We start from the raw sequence: 17,355 nt of genomic DNA on the forward strand, positions 1-17,355 counted from the left end.
CCACTATGCCACCGTGTCTGTGGCAATATCTTCAACGTCCTTTGTATTCTTGAATTCTCAGGTATATCCTAATATTTTCCTGCATAACAGCGACTGCACTTCAAAAATTAATTCAGTGCATGTGAAGCACTTTGGGACATAAGGAGAAATTCTAATGTACAATAAAAATGCGGGTTATTTTTGATTGACTTATTTTGGCGCATTGGCCAGAAGGTTGAACGTTCAAGCCCTATGGCAGTACTTGGGCACGTAATCTAGACTGATGCTTCAGTGAGGTATTGAGGCGGTATTACATTGTCTGAGGATCGACCTTTCAGGTAAATTGTTAAACTGAGACCCTGTCTGCCTGTTCAGGTGGGCACGAATCGAAGAAGAGCTGAGCAGTTCTCCAAGTGTCCGGACCAATATTTACAAAGTGGTTGATCATTTTTTTAAAAGAAAATCAGAAATATAGCGCGAAAGTCTCGACTCTCAGAACACAACGGTAGTCTATAAGTTGCACAGCAGACCTGGCAGTCACAGTAATGGGCTCTGATTGCAATGACACACTTACTTCCGGAACACAATGTTAGGCAGGATGCCTCCACCCGGAGCGAATTAATTAAAGGACTGGGGGCCTAATGTGAGGACCCCTAGCAAGCTGCTGCCATTGCGCTTCTCAAACTGTTTAAAATATAAACTTTACAGAAGGAAATATAAGGACGGGGAATTTTGCTACTTTACGCTTGAATAAATCGATGTTATTTAAAATCTAAAGTGTAGGGCGGAGTAAGGTTGCACGGCTGCCGTCAGTGGTGGCGGGCGGTGGGCACCCCGACCTTAAGCGCCGGAGCCCAGGCCATGGCGCTCGCTCTGAGGCTGCTGTCCGCCCGCCCGCGCCTCTTCACTCGGGCCTGGGCCTGGGCCCGGGGGCTGTGGGGTGGACCATGGCCGGCACAGCGCGGCTGCTGGCGGGTGAGATGCGGACCCGGGTGTGTGGCCCGGTAGCGCGGCTGCTCCGAGTAAACAAGCGGGATGGTCGGAAAGTGTCACCGTGTGAACCTGTGCTGTGTGCCCCGTGTGAACATAAGAACATAAGAAATAGGAGCAGGAGTAGGCCAATCGGCCCCTCGAGCCTGCTCCGCCATTCAATAAGATCATGGCTGATCTGATCCTAACTGCCAATCCACTATCACAGAACCATCTCCTGAATCTAACAGAATTAGACACATGAAATAGGAGCAGGATCATGCTACACGGCCCCTGGGCCCGCTCTGCTACCCACAGGGCCATGACCGATCCGAACCTAGACTCATGTCCAAATTCCTGCCCGCTCCCCGTAACCCTTAATTCCCTTTACTTCTAGGAAACTGTCTATTTCTGTTTTAAATTTATGTAATGATGTAGCTTTTTGGGGCAGCATATTCCATGGACCTACCACCCTCTGAGTGAAGTAGTTCCTCCTCATCTCAGTTTTGAAAGAGCAGCCCCTTATTCTAAGACTATGCCCCCTAGTTCTAGTTTCACCCATCATCGGGAACATCTTCCCCGCATCCACCCGATCCAACCCCTTCACAATCTTATATGTTTCAATAAGATCGCCTCTCATTCTTCTGAACTCCAATGAGTAGAGTCCCAATCTACTCAACCTCTCCTCATATGTCCATCCCCTCATCCCCGGGATTAACCGAGTGAACCTTCTTTGTACTGACTCGAGAGCAAGTATGTCTTTTCTTAAGTATGGACACCAAAACTGTACGCAGTATTCCAGGTGCGGTCTCACCAATACCTTGTACAACTGAAGCAATACCTCCCTATTTTTATATTCTATCCCCCTAGCAATGAAAGCCAACATTCCATTGGCCTTCTTAATCACTTGCTGCACCTGCATACTAACCTTTTGAGTTTCGTGCACCAGGACCCCCAGATCCCTTTGTACTTCAGTACTTTCCAGTTTCTTGCCATTAAGATAATAACTTGCTCTACGATTTTTCCTGCCAAAGTGCATAACCTCACACTTTCCAGTATTGTATTCCATCTGCCAAATCTCTGCCCACTTACTTAGCCTGTCGATGTCCCCTTGCAGGTTTTTTATGTCCTCCTCACTCACTACTTTCCCTCCCATCTTAGTATCATCTGCAAACTTTGATATGTTACACTCGGTCCCCTCCTCCAAATCGTTGATATAGATTGTAAAGAGTTGGGGACCCAGCACTGACCCCTGCGGAACACCACTAGTTACTGATTGCCAGTCTGAGAATGAACCATTTATCCCAACTCTCTGCCTTCTGTTAGATAGCCAATCCTCTATCCATGCCAGAATATTACCCCCAATCCTGTGATTTTTTATCTTAAGCAATAATCTTTTGTGTGGCACCTTGTCAAATGCCTTTTGGAAGTCTAAATACACTACGTCCACTGGTTCCCCTTTATCCACCCTATACGTTACTTCCTCAAAGAACTCCAGCAAATTTGTCAAACATGACTTCCCCTTCATAAAACCATGCTGACTTTGTCCTATTAAATTATGATTATCCAAATGTCCTGTTACTGTCTCCTTAATAATGGACTCCAAAATTTTACCTACCACAGATGTTAGGCTAACCGGTCTATAGTTTCCAGCCTTCTGTCTACTGCCCTTTTTAAATAAGGGTGTTACATTAGCAGTTTTCCAGTCTGCCGGGACCTTTGCCGAGTCCAGGGAGTTTTGGAAAATTATTACCAATGCATCCACAATCCCTACCGCCACTTCCCTCAAGACCCTAGGATGTAAGCCATCAGGCCCAGGTGATTTATCCGCCTTGAGTCCCATTATTTTACCGAGTACCACTTCCTTAGTGATTTTGATTGTGTTTAGCTCCTCCTCCCCCCTTTAGCCCCCTGTTTGTCCAGTGTTGGGATATTCTTAGTGTCTTCTACTGTAAAGACTGATGTAAAATTTTCATTCAGTGTTTTTGCCATCTCCATATTTCCCACCATTAATTTCCCGGTCTCATCCGCTAAGGGACCAACATTTACTTTAGCCACCCTTTTTCTTTTTATATAACTATAAAAACTCTTACTATCTGTTTTTATATTTTTTGCTAATTTACTTTCATAATCTATCTTCCCTTTCTTAATCAATCTTTTTGTTATTTTTTGCTGTCTTTTAAAGTTTTCCCAATCCTCTATCCTCCCACTAGATTTGGCTACCTTATATGCCCTTGTTTTTAGTCGAATACTATCCTTAATTTCTTTACTTAGCCACGGATGGCTGTCTTCTTTTACACCCTTTTCTTCTCAGTGGAATATATATTTTTTGGAAGTTGTAAAATAACTCCTTAAATGTACACCACTGATCATGTATCATCTTACCCTTTAATCTATTTTCCCAATCCACTCTACTCAATTCCGCTCTCATACCTTCATAGTCTCCTTTATTCAAGCTTAGCACGCTTGTTTGAGATCCAACCTTCTCACCCTCTAATTGAATATGGAATTCAACCATGTTATGGTCACTCATTCCAAGGGGATCCTTTACTAGGACATTTTTAATTAATCCTGTCTCGTTACACAGGACCAGATCTAAGGTTGCTTGCCCCCTGGTCGGTTCAGTTACATACTGCTCAAGAAACCCATCCCTAATACATTCAATGAACTCATCCTCAAGGCAGCCCTGCCCGATTTGATTTGTCCAATTAATATGATAGTTAAAATCCCCCATAATTATAGATGTTCCCTTATTACAAGCCTCAACTATTTCCTGATTGATACTCCGTCCAACAGAGTTGCCACTGTTCGGAGGCCTATAGACTATGCCCACTAGTGTTTTTTTCCCCTTATTATTCCTTACCTCCACCCAAACTGTTTCATTATCCTGATCTTTTGACCCAATATCATTTCTCTGTATTACAGTGATTCCTTCCTTTATTAACATAGCCACCCCACCTCCCCTTCCTTCCTGCCTGTCCTTCCTGATCGTTAAATAACCTGGTATGTTTAATTCCCAGGTATTGTCACCCTGCAGCCATGTTTCTGTAATGGCCACAAGATCATACCCATATGTAGTTATTTGTGCCATTAACTCGTCTATTTTGTTACGAATGCTACGTGCATTCAGATAGAGAACTTTCAAATATGTTTTGTGACACTTAGTTCCTGCTTTTGCCCTTTTTATTACTTTACCTTTTACTCCATACCTTCTTCCCCTTCCTGACACGCTCTGGTTTTTAATTTCCCCACTGCTACCTAAGTCTATGACCTTCTCTGTTGTCATTTTTATTATTTGCTCTCTAGGAACCTCCCCCCCCACTAGTTAGTTTAAAGCCCTCTCTACAGCCCTAGTTATATGATCCGCCAGGACTCTAGTCCCAGCACTGGCCAAGTGAAGCCCGTCCCAACGGAACAGCTCCCTCCTGCCCCAGTACTGGTGCCAGTGTCCCAGGAAGCAGAACCCATTTCTCCCACACCAGTCTTTGAGCCACGCATTTAACTCTCTAATTTTATTTGTCCTAGCCAAATTCGCTCGTGGCTCAGGTAATAATCCAGAGATTATTACCCTTGTGGTTCTGCTTTTTAATTTGGCCCCTAGCTGCTCAAACTCCCTCAGCAGAACCTCCTTCCTTGTCCTATCTATGTCGTTGGTACCAACATGGACCACGACAACTGGATCCTCCCCCTCCCACTCCAAGTTTCTCTCCAGTCCAGAGGAGATGTCCTTAACCCTGGCACCGGGCAGGCAACACAGCCTTCGGGACTCTCGCTCTCGGCTGCAAAGAACTCTATCTATCCCCCTAACGATACTATCCCCTACCACTACAACATTTCTTTTAACTCCCCCCACTTGAATGGCCCCCTGCTCCACGGTGCTGTGGTCAGGTTGCTCATCCTCCCCGCAGTCCCTGTTCCCATCCTCACAGGGAGTAAGAGCCTCGAACCTGTTGGACAAGTGCAAGGGCTGCGGCTCCTCTAACACTACCTCCTGGATCCCCGTACCTGCCTCACTTCTAGTCACACCATCCTGACCCTGGCCACGGACTACATCTGAATTAATTAATCTAATTGGTGTGAATACCTCGTGATACACAGAGTCCAGGTAACTCTCCCCCTCCCTGATGTGTCTCAGTGTTTGAAGCTCGGACTCCAGCTCTTCAACACGGAGCCGGAGTTCCTCGAGCAGCCAACACTTACTGCAAATGTGATCACCGTGAGCATCAATGGTGTTCACCAGCTCCCACATATTGCAGCAGCAACACATCACCTGATCTCCCATTCTATGTAATTAATTAAATTTATTAATATCATTCTTAAATACCCTCTGCCCCGATTCTAGATGGTGAATATCACACCTTAGAAACTATAAACCAAAGAGATTTAAGCTTAAAAAGGGAGAAATACTTACCAACCAATCACTTACCCGCTTTCTGGTGACGTCACACTTGGATTACTTTTTACCTCTCTCCTTCCCTCCGAGTTCCCAGACTGGAGATTGGTACGCCCTTACCTGGTCTCTGGGACTTTTATAGCCCCGCTGCTGCCGCTCGAGATTCCCGCCGACGCACTGAGGCCTTACCTGGTCTCTGGGGCCTTTTATAGCCCCGCTGCTGCCGCTCGAGATTCCCGCCGACGCACTGAGCTGTGCTGTGTGCCCCCTGTGTGAACCTGTGCTGTGTGCCCCCTGTGTGAACCTGTGCTGTGTGCCCCCTGTGTCAACCTGTGCTGTGTGCCCCCTGTGTCAACCTGTGCTGTGTGCCCCCTGTGTCAACCTGTGCTGTGTGCCCCCTGTGTCAACCTGTGCTGTGTGCCCCCTGTGTCAACCTGTGCTGTGTGCCCCCTCTGTCAACCTGTGCTGTGTGCCCCCGTGTCAACCTGTGCTATGTGCCCCCTGTGTCAACCTGTGCTGTGTGCCCCCTGTGTCAACCTGTGCTGTGTGCCCCCTGTGTCAACCTGTGCTGTGTGCCCCCTGTGTCAACCTGTGCTGTGTGCCCCCTGTGTCAACCTGTGCTGTGTGCCCCCTGTGTCAACCTGTGCTGTGTGCCCCCTGTGTGAACCTGTGCTGTGTGCCCCCTGTGTGAACCTGTGCTGTGTGCACCTGTGCTGTGTGCCCCCTGTGTGAACCTGTGCTGTGTGCCGCCTGTGTGAACCTGTGCTGTGTGCCCCCTGTGTGAACCTGTGCTGTGTGCCCCCTGTGTGAACCTGTGCTGTGTGCCCCCTGTGTGAACCTGTGCTGTGTGCCCCCTGTGTGAACCTGTGCTGTGTGCCCCCTGTGTGAACCTGTGCTGTGTGCCCCCTGTGTGAACCTGTGTTGTGTGCCGCCTGTGTGAACCTGTGCTGTGTGCCCCCTGTGTGAACCTGTGCTGTGTGCCGCCTGTGTGAACCTGTGCTGTGTGCCCCCTGTGTGAACCTGTGCTGTGTGCCCCCTGTGTGAACCTGTGCTGTGTGCCCCCTGTGTGAACCTGTGCTGTTTGCCCCCTGTGTGAACCTGTGCTGTTTGCCCCTGTGTGAACCTGTGCTGTGTGCCACCTGTGTGAACCTGTGCTGTGTGCCCCCTGTGTGAACCTGTGCTGTGTGCCCCCTGTGTGAACCTGTGCTGTGTGCCCCCTGTGTCAACCTGTGCTGTTTGCCCCTGTGTGAACCTGTGCTGTGTGCCACCTGTGTGAACCTGTGCTGTGTGCCCCCTGTGTGAACCTGTGCTGTGTGCCCCCTGTGTGAACCTGTGCTGTGTGCCCCCTGTGTGAACCTGTGCTGTGTGCCCCCTGTGTGAACCTGTGCTGTGTGCCCTCTGTGTGAACCTGTGCTGTGTGCCCCCAGTGTGAACCTGTGCTGTGTGAACCTGTGCTGTGTGCCCCCTGTGTGAACCTGTGCTGTGTGCCCCCTGTGTGAACCTGTGCTGTGTGCCCCCTGTGTGAACCTGTGCTGTGTGAACCTGTGCTGTGTGCCGCCTGTGTGAACCTGTGCTGTGTGCCGCCTGTGTGAACCTGTGCTGTGTGCCCACTGTGTGAACCTGTGCTGTGTGCCCCCTGTGTGAACCTGTGCTGTGTGCCCCCTGTGTGAACCTGTGCTGTGTGCCCCCTGTGTGAACCTGTGCTGTGTGCCCCCTGTGTGAACCTGTGCTGTGTGCCCCCTGTGTGAACCTGTGCTGTGTGAACCTGTGCTGTGTGCCGCCTGTGTGAACCTGTGCTGTGTGCCCACTGTGTGAACCTGTGCTGTGTGAACCTGTGCTGTGTGCCCCCTGTGTGAACCTGTGCTGTGTGCCCCCTGTGTGAACCTGTGCTGTGTGCCCACTGTGTGAACCTGTGTTGTGTGCCCCCTGTGTGAACCTGTGCTGTGTGCCCACTGTGTGAACCTGTGCTGTGTGCCCCCTGTGTGAACCTGTGCTGTGTGCCCCCTGTGTGAACCTGTGCTGTGTGAACCTGTGCTGTGTGCCCCCTGTGCTGTGTGCCCCCTGTGTGAACCTGTGCTGTGTGCCCCCTGTGTGAACCTGTGCTGTGTGCCCCCTGTGTGAACCTGTGCTGTGTGCCGCCTGTGTGAACCTGTGCTGTGTGCCCCCTGTGTGAACCTGTGTTGTGTGCCGCCTGTGTGAACCTGTGCTGTGTGCCCCCTGTGTGAACCTGTGCTGTCTGCCCCCTGTGTCAACCTGTGCTGTGTGCCCCCTGTGTGAACCTGTGCTGTGTGCCGCCTGTGTGAACCTGTGCTGTGTGCCCCCTGTGTGAACCTGTGCTGTGTGCCCCCTGTGTGAACCTGTGCTGTGTGCCGCCTGTGTGAACCTGTGCTGTGTGCCCCCTGTGTGAACCTGTGCTGTCTGCCCCCTGTGTCAACCTGTGCTGTGTGCCCCCTGTGTGAACCTGTGCTGTGTGCCGCCTGTGTGAACCTGTGCTGTGTGCCCCCTGTGTCAACCTGTGCTGTGTGCCCCCTGTGTCAACCTGTGCTGTGTGCCCCCTGTGTGAACCTGTGCTGTGTGCCGCCTGTGTGAACCTGTGCTGTGTGCCCCCTGTGTGAACCTGTGCTGTGTGCCCCCTGTGTGAACCTGTGCTGTGTGCCGCCTGTGTGAACCTGTGCTGTGTGCCCCCTGTGTGAACCTGTGCTGTCTGCCCCCTGTGTCAACCTGTGTTGTGTGCCCCCTGTGTCAACCTGTGCTGTGTGCCCCCTGTGTCAACCTGTGCTGTGTGCCCCCTGTGTCAACCTGTGCTGTGTGCCGCCTGTGTCAACCTGTGCTGTGTGCCCCCTGTGTGAACCTGTGCTGTGTGCCGCCTGTGTGAACCTGTGCTGTGTGCCCCCTGTGTGAACCTGTGCTGTTTGCCCCTGTGTGAACCTGTGCTGTGTGCCCCCTGTGTGAACCTGTGCTGTTTGCCCCTGTGTGAACCTGTGCTGTCTGCCCCCTGTGTGAACCTGTGCTGTGTGCCCCCTGTGTGAACCTGTGCTGTGTGCCCCCTGTGTGAACCTGTGCTGTGTGCCCCCTGTGTGAACCTGTGCTGTGTGCCCTCTGTGTGAACCTGTGCTGTGTGCCCCCAGTGTGAACCTGTGCTGTGTGCCCCCTGTGTGAACCTGTGCTGCGTGCCCCCTGTGTGAACCTGTGCTGTGTGGCCCCTGTGTAAACCTGTGCTGTGTGCCCCCTGTGTGAACCTGTGCTGTGTGGCCCCTGTGTAAACCTGTGCTGTGTGCCCCCTGTGTGAACCTGTGCTGTGTGCCCTTGTGTGAACCTGTCATGTGTGAACCTGTCCTGTATGCCCCTGTGTGAACCTGTCATGTGTGCCCATGTGTGAACCTGTGCTGTGTGCCCCCTGTGTGAACCTGTGCTGTGTGCCCCCTGTGTGAACCTGTGCTGTGTGCCCCCTGTGTGAACCTGTGCTGTGTGCCCCCTGTGTGAACCTGTGCTGTGTGCCCCCTGTGTGAACCTGTGCTGTGTGCCGCCTGTGTGAACCTGTGCTGTGTGCCGCCTGTGTGAACCTGTGCTGTGTGCCCCCTGTGTGAACCTGTGCTGTGTGCCCCCTGTGTGAACCTGTGCTGTGTGCCCCCTGTGTGAACCTGTGCTGTGTGCCCCCTGTGTGAACCTGTGCTGTGTGTCCCTGTCCTGTGTGCTCCGTGTGAACAAGTACTGTGTGCACTGCTGCACCAGTGGGTGGGCACAGATGATGTACTTTACAAGTTCCAGTTACTTCCAGTCCCGTCACATCGACAACCACATTTATATAGCGCCTTTAATGTAATTAAAACGTCCCAAGGCGCTTCACAGGAGCGTTACCTAACGACATTTGGCACCGAGCCACATACTCGATATAGGAGATATTCGGACAGATGACCAAAAGCTTGGCCAAAGACATAGGTTTTAAGGAGCATTTTAAATTCGGGGAGAGGTTTAGGGAGGGAATCCAGAACAAGATGCAAGGCCGGCCAGGAGTGTGTTGGAATAGTCAAGCCTAGAGTTAACAAAGGCATGGATGAGTGTTTCAGCAGCAGATGAGCTGAGGCAAGGGCAGAGTCAGGCGATGTTACGGAGGTGGAAGTAGGTGGTCTTGGTGATAGAGTGGATATGGGGTCGAATGCTCAGTTCAGGGTCAAATACAACACCAAGGTTATGAATAGTCTGGTCCAGCCTCAGACACCGGCCAAGGAAACAGATGGAGTTTGTGGCAGGGACTGAATACAATGGCTTTGGTGAATCAACATACCAAAAACAGATTATCTGGTCATTATCACATTGCTGTTTGTGGGAGCTTGCTGTGCGCAAATTGGCTGCCGCGTTTCCTACATTGCAACAGTGACTACACTTCAAAAAGTACTTCATTGGCTGTAAAGCACTTTGGGATGTTTGGTGGTCGTGAAAGGCGCTATATAAATGCAAGCCTTTCTTTTTTCCCAATATTTAATTGAAGCAATTTTTGCTCATCCAGTACTGAATCTTGGACAAGCTGCGTGACAACTCGGAGGCAGTGGAGGGGGAGAAGTAGAGCTGGGTGTTGTCAGCGTACATGTGGAACCTGACATTATGTTTTCGGATGATGTCACCAAGGGGCAACATGTAGATGAGAAATAGGAGGGGGCTCAGGATAGTTCATTTGGGGACACCAGCGGTAACGGTGTGGGAGCGTGATTACAAGCTTTACAGGAGGTTCCCTGACTACAACTGGATGGATAGGAATGGAACCAGATCGGAGCAGTTGGACAACAGAGGAGGGACGTAGTGGGAGGATGGTGTGGTCAACCATGTCAAAGGCTGCAGACAGGTCGAGAAGGATGAGGGGGGGATTGTTTACCACAGTCACAGTCACACAGGATGTCATTTGTGACTTTGATGAGGGCCGTTTCAGTGCTGTGGCAAGGGCGGAAACCTGATTGGAGGGGTTTAATCATGGAGCTGTGGGAAAAATGGACAAGGATTTGAGAGGAGACAACACATTCAAGGACTTTATACAGCGGTAATTTGCAAGGACAGAGGAGTCGTGGGAGTTTTTTGAGGAGGGGAGTCTTGATGGCAGCTTCGAAGGGACAGTACCTGAGGAGAGGGAGCCATTAACAATATCAGCTAACGTGGGGGCCAGGAAGGGATGTTGGCTGGTCAGCAGTTTGATGGGTATAAGATCGAAGGAGCAGGAGGTGGGTCTCGGACAAGATGAGCTTGGAGAGGGCATGATGGGAGATAGTTCAATGCTTCAGGGCAAACAAGCAGTTTATCTTAAAGCATGTTTCCTCTAAGGTTTGCGGCCGCACGATCGCTCACCAGCTCCTGCCGCTGGAAGAGATTTTTGCTTTCCCAAATTATTTGCAGAGAGCCCTTGACTTCTATTTTGAGGTCTAGCAGCAATACCAACCAGTTACTGAATGGCAAAGCTAGATTTGTCTGGAGTACACGATCCCATTTAAAACTTTACTTCTTCACTTTTTTTTTACGTTCCAGTTATCATTGCAAAATATGTAATATTTTGGTGTATATTTTCTCAGAGCAGGTAGTTTTTTGTAGAATTCTCTACTTTCTGCAATTTTTCTCCGTGTTTGCATGAACTAACTTTATCAAGGACTCCTCACTCTGCTTAAAAAAACCTCCACCAGAAACCTAAGTATGAAGAAGTTGGGCTTCTTGTGTGCCAGAGTGAAAGTGAAAAAGAGAGAAAATGAGCATATGTATTTGTTCTTCGGAAGGGTTGTACATAAAAGGTTCAAACTGGGACAGGTTTAACTGTGGAGCAGCGTTAGCTTAAGAGGATGGGTTTATTTATCATCTAAACAGGCTCTTAATTTGACCTCATTAAATGTCAATCTGCGCTCTTTTTGACCAAGTCACCATATCAGCAAAGTTTGATGAGGAATTATTGCTCTTTCTGATGCGTGGGGATTATTTGCAAATACTTTGCTTTATAACTTGAACAAATAGTATAAGACCAACATTGGAAGGGGAAAAAATACCTTTTGTTTTTTTAAACAAAAGGGGAAAAAAATAGAGGGGATGGGTTTCACCTCCTGATACTTTTTAAACACGTCAAATAAATTCCAACCACAACTGACAAGAAAAATCATTTTTTTTCTGCTTGTGAGTTGATGCCCGAGCTCTAACTCGGCCTGGCAATGCACTCGATTTGTTACAAAGGGATGGTCAGAATTGGTTGTGGTTAAATAAGCAACAGGGATAAAAGTGGATTTCATTTCTCGTGTGACTGACTTTCAGAGTTGCACACCTCCATCAAGAGGCAAAAACAAAGACCCAGCACGAAATACAGGCGATGCTCCTATTGGGCAATGATTCCACCAGAAACACCTTTGTGCCCATGAAATCGTTAGCGTCGGATCCTATTAAGATCACGTCGGGGAGAATCGCTTTTGCAAATTGATAAATTGAATTAATTATTACTGTGTGTTCCCTAGCTGCAGTTCGGGCCTGTCTCTGACCCACGAGAAGTGAAAGTGGGTAGACTAATGTGCAGCTCGAGCGCTGGCTCACTTTCTATTTCTGTCCCGCCCAGCGGGCCAGTTAGAATGACTTGGCGGGCTGCATTTTGCCCACCTCTGGTTTAAGTCTTAGTAGTTTGGGAAATATAATGATGTGATTACTTTAAAATAATTCCCACACATTTCTCCTTTTAGAGACCTGCCAAATCAAGCACCTTAATTAAAAAAAAATCAATCTCAGTCAGAAGATTGTCGGTTCAAGTTCCACTCCAGAGATTTGAGCACATAATCTAGATGACACTTCAATGCAGTGCTGTCGGATATGCAGTCTTTCGGATGAGACGTTAAACCGAGGCTCCGTCTGCTCCCTCAGGTGGACGTAATATATCCCATGGCACTATTCAAAGAAGAGCAGGGGAGTTCTCGCCAGTGTCCTGGCCAATATTTATCCCTCAATTAACATCAGTATCTGGTCATTATCTCATTGCTGATTGTGGGACCTTGCTGTGCGCAAATTGGCTGCTGCGTTTCCTACATTACAACAGTGACTGCACTTCAAAGACACTTCATTGGCTAGAGCGTGCTTTTGGGCATCCTCTGGTCATGATAGGCTCTTGCATAAATGCTAATTCTTTTTTAAGACCCAATCTACTTTTGGCACAAGAAGTTTTCTATAAATCAGAACATAAAACTAAGCTTGTTAGATACAAGCTGCTATGGGTTGCAGTTGATTTTACTGAAAATGATATCTCTTTCTGTCTGTTCTTGAATAAATTCTTTGAGCATCACCTTTTCCACATCGTAAATCAGGAATACTAGAAACAAAGATTGCACAATACGCTCCCGTTACACTTTTTTCTTGTCACGCAGATGCTAGTGAAGGAGTACAATGGAAATACAGTACAGGAAACTTTGTGATATCCGGCACCGACGGGACCGAGCTGTTGCCATCCCATCAAAACTGCCGGACAAACCAGCGCTAATGTTAAAACATACGGAAGCTTTTGAGCTCCGCATCTAGCAACAAACCCTGTTGCTTAGCAACAGCTTCTAAACAGTCGGCCGTAGCTTGCAAGCGTCTCTGTAGCTAAGCAACAGCTTTAGCTAGACCTTGCAGAGCCTGACTAGTGAAAAAAAAGCAACGAAAAGAAAAAAAACTGACTGAACCGACTCCTGAATTTTGCTGGTGGCTCGAGCATTCTGGACAGTTAACCTCCGGATAAACCAAAGTTTCCTGTATGTTGAAAGATGATTAATGTCAGATAACAGAAGCTTTACACAGCTGAAGGAAACACTACATTTAAACTAAAAATTGTTGCAATCTTGCTTTAACCAGACAAGAACCTTCTGCCCAAAAGAAATATTTAATAACCCTGTTAGAAAATATTGTATTTTGTGAGGAATCTCTGTGCAGAGATTAATTATTTTTTTTCTGAATCCAGTATATCAGACCATGCATCGGCAGAAATTTCGAATATCAAGAAAATAAGTTGACTTTTAGATTGCTCTGTTCGAAACAACCAAAAGGTAACGTGTAAATGAATCTCTTTTTATTTATACCATAGCCAAACTAGTGATTTACAATGAATGTTTTTTATTCCTTAAATTAAGTGTATGTATTTCCTGTAGAGTCAACTGAGCAACTTTGAAATTCTAATGTAGTACGGTATATGGGAGCTGCTGTAAAATTCAGTGCAACAATCGGGTTCTGGCAGATTGCTGCCCCCCCCCACCGAGAGATTCTGATCGACCTGCAAATGCTAAATATATTCATATGAAATTCACCTTTGTTGGTTAAGACGCCGGTTAAAATGGCAGACATAGAAATGGCATCTGAGCACATTAAGTGATCATTGGCTGATGTTTGCACCATGCAGTTTCAACGCCAAGATGATTTTCCTCATCGCAAACATTTCTTAATTTTCTTAAAATGTTAGAGCCAAGAATATACTACCCCTATCAGAAAGCGGAAGGGACTTGCCAATCCCCTCTCCTTTGGACTATGTGCAGTGTTAAATGCAGCAATGGCATCAACATTGATCTATAGAACATGGGACCTGATCATAAAGATGGGGCATCATACTAATCCTTACCCCACTGGTCTGGATCCTACATGGTCATCTTCAATAACATTTATTTTAGCTTCCACTTGCTCGTAATTTTTAATCTCTAATAAGAATGATTTCATTAAGCAACATTATCATAGGTAATGAGAGTGAGTTTTAATTTAATGATTTCTTGTTTCAGGATTTGAGAAGTATTTCCCCAAAAATAAAGAGGCGGCAGGACCAAAAGCCAATGACATTAAAGGTAAAGCACTCTTTGGTTTTGACTCTGGGAGTGCACTTCCTGATAGGATAGATCACCTGCCTGTACTAGTGTCTCTAATACCAGTGCTGTTCCACTGCAGATATTTGTAATGGCCAGATTTTTAATCACATTTTTTATTATTCATTCTCAGGATGTGGGTCTCGCTGGCAAGGCTGGTATTCTTTGCCCATTCTTAGTTTCCCCGAGAAGGTAACTGAGTGGCTTCCTAGGCCACTTAGGGCAGTTAAGAGTCAGACATGTTGGGGTGGGACTCGAGTCACTTTTTTTTATTATTCATTCCTGGGATGTGGGCGTCGCTGGCAAGGCCAGCATTTATTGCCCATCCCTAGTTGCCCTTGAGAAGGTGGTGGTGAGCCGCCTTGAACCGCTGCAGTCCGTGTGGTGAAGGTACTCCCACAGTGCTGTTAGGGAGGGAGTTCCAGGATTTTGACCCAGCGACGATGAAGGAACGGCGATATACTTCGAAGTCAGGATGGTGTGTGACTTGGAGGGGAACTTGGAGGTGATGGTGTTCCCATGCGCCTGCTGCCCTTGTCCTTCTAGGTGGTAGAGGTCGTGGGTTTGGGAGGTGCTGCCGAAGAAACCTTGGCGAGCTGTTGCAGTGCATCTTGTAGATGGTACACACTGCAGCCACGGTACGCCGGTGGTGGAGGGAGTGAATGTTTAAAGTGGTGGATGGGGTGCCAATCAAGCAGGCTGTTTTGTCTTGGTGTCGAGCTTCTTGAGTGTTGTTGGAGTTGCACTCATCCAGGCAAGTGGAGAGTATTCCATCACACGCCTGACTTGTGCCTTGTAGATGGTGGAAAGGCTTTGGGGAATCGGGGTGAGACACTTGCCGCAGAATACCCAGCCTCTGACCTGCTTTGTTGCCACAGTATTTATGTGGCTGGTCCAGTTAAGATTCTGGTCAATGGTGACCCCCAGGATATCGATGGTGAGGGATTCGGCGATGGTAATGCCATTGAATGTCAAGGGGCAGTGGTTAGATGCTAGCTTGTTGGAGATAACCATTGCCTGGCACTTGTGTGGCATGAATGTTACCTGCCACTTATCAGCCCAAGCCTGAATGTCATCCAGGTCTTGCTGCGTGCAGGCATGGACTGCTTCATTATTTGAGGAGTTGCGAATGGCACTGAACACTGTGCAGTCACCAACGAACATCCCCACTTCTGACCTTATGATGGAGGGAAGGTCATTGATGAAGCAGCTGAAGATGGCTGGGCCTAGGACATTGCCCTGAGGAACTCCTGCAGCGATGTCCTGGGGCTGTGATGATTGACCTTCAATCATCATAACCATCTTCCTTTGTGCTAGGTATGACTGCAGCCAGTGGAGAGTTTTCCCCCCCAATTCCTATTGACTTCAGTTTTACTAGGGCTCCTTGATGCCACACTTGGTCAAATGCTGCCTTGATGTCAAGGGCAGTCACTCTCACCTCACCTCTGGAATTCAGCTCTTTTGTCCATGTTTAGACCAATGCTGTAATGAGGTCTGGAGCCAAGTGGCCTTGGCGGAACCCAAACTGGGCAGCAGTGAGCAGGTTATTGGTGAGTAAGTGCTGCTTGATAGCACTGTCAATGACACCTTCCATTGCTTTGCTTATGATTGAGAGTAAACTGATGGGACAGTAATTGGCCGGATTGGATTTGTCCTGCTTTTTGTGGACAGGGCATACCTGGGCAGTTTTCCACATTGTCGGATAGATGCCAGTGTTGTAGCTGTACTGGAACAGCTTGGCTAGAGGCACGGCTAGTTCTGGAGCACAAGTCTTCAGCACGATAGGCGGGATGTTGTTCAGCAATTTCTTGAAATAACGTGGAGTGAATCGAATTGGCTGAAGACTGGCTTCTGTGATGGTGGGAACCTCAGGAGGAGGCCGATATGGATCATCCACTCGGCACTTCTGGCTGAAGATGGTTGCAAACACTTCAGCTTTGTCTTTTGCACTCACGTGCTAGGCTCCACCATCATTGAGGATGGGGATATTCACGGAGCCTCCTCCTCCCATTAGTTGTTTAGTGGTCCACCACCATTTACGACTGGATGTGGCAGGACTGCAGAGCTTTGATCTGTTCCGTTGATTGGGATCACTTAGCTCTGTCTATAGTATGCTGCTTCTGCTTTTTAGCATGCATGTAGTCCTGTGTTGCAGCTTCCCCAGGTTGGCACTGTATTTTTAGGTACGCCTGGTGCTGCTCCTGGCATATTCTTCTACACTCCTTATTGAACCAGGGTTGGTCCCCTGGCTTGATGGTAATGGTAGAGTGAGGGATATGCCGGGCTATGAAGTTACCAATTGTGGTAGAATACAATTCTGCTGCTGCTATGGCCCACAGCGCCTCATGGATGCCCAGTTTTGAGCTGCTGGATCTGTTCTGAATCTATCCGATTTAGTACGGCGGTAGTGCCACACAACACGATGGAGGGTGTCCTCAGAGTGAAGACAGGACTTCGTCTCCACAATGACTGTGCAGTGGTCATTGCTACCAATGCTGTCATGGACAGATGCATCTGTGAGAGGTGGATTGGTGAGGACGAGGTCAAGTAGGTTTTACCCTCGTGTTGGTTCTCTCGCCACCTGTTGCAGGCCCGGTCTAGCAGCTATGTGCTTCAGGGCTCGGTCAGTAGTGGTGCTACTGAGCCACTCTTGGTGATGGACATTGAAGTCCCCACCAGAGTACATTCTGTGCCCTTGCTACTCTCAGTGCTTCTTCCAAGTGGTGTTCAACATGGAGGAGTATTGATTCATCAGCTGATGGAGGGCGGTAGGTGGTAATAAGCAGGAGGTTTCCTTGCCCATGCATGACCTGAAGCCATGAGACTTCATGGGTCCGGAGTCAATGTTAAGGACTCCCAGGGCCACTCCTTCCCGACTGTATACCACTGTGCCGCCACCCCTGGTGGGTCTGTCCTGCCGGTGGGACAGGGCATACCCAGGGATGGTGATGGAGGAGTTTGGGACATTGGCTGAAAGGTATGATTTTGTGTGTATGACTATGTCAGGCTGTTGCTTCACTAGTCTGTGGGACAGCTCTCCCAATTTTGGCACAAGTCCCCAGATGTTGGTGAGGGGGACTTTTCAGGATCGACTGGGCTGGGTGTGCCATTGTCGTGTCTGTAGCCGGTGCCGAGGTCGATGCCGGGTGGTCCGTCCGGCTTTATTCTTTGTTTCTCGTAGCCTTTTTT

General features: G+C 48.6%; 1 protein-coding gene across 1 annotated transcript in view; it reads left to right on the top strand.

The window, feature by feature from the left end:
• Positions 1-804: 804 nt before the first annotated feature.
• LOC147116593 (mitochondrial inner membrane m-AAA protease component AFG3L2-like) overlaps positions 805-17,355 on the top strand; it is a 54,682-nt gene continuing 38,131 nt past the window's right edge. The window contains exons 1-3 of the mRNA XM_085991664.1: positions 805-954; positions 13,281-13,365; positions 14,086-14,148. Of these exons, the coding sequence (XP_085847790.1) occupies positions 841-954; positions 13,281-13,365; positions 14,086-14,148 (262 nt within the window). The 5' untranslated portion in view covers positions 805-840. The remainder of the gene's footprint in view (positions 955-13,280; positions 13,366-14,085; positions 14,149-17,355) is intronic.

The sequence above is a fragment of the Somniosus microcephalus genome, chromosome 6 (assembly GCF_052327205.1).
Source record: "Somniosus microcephalus isolate GS21.2 chromosome 6, FLI_Smic_1.0, whole genome shotgun sequence".
NCBI lineage: Eukaryota > Metazoa > Chordata > Chondrichthyes > Squaliformes > Somniosidae > Somniosus > Somniosus microcephalus.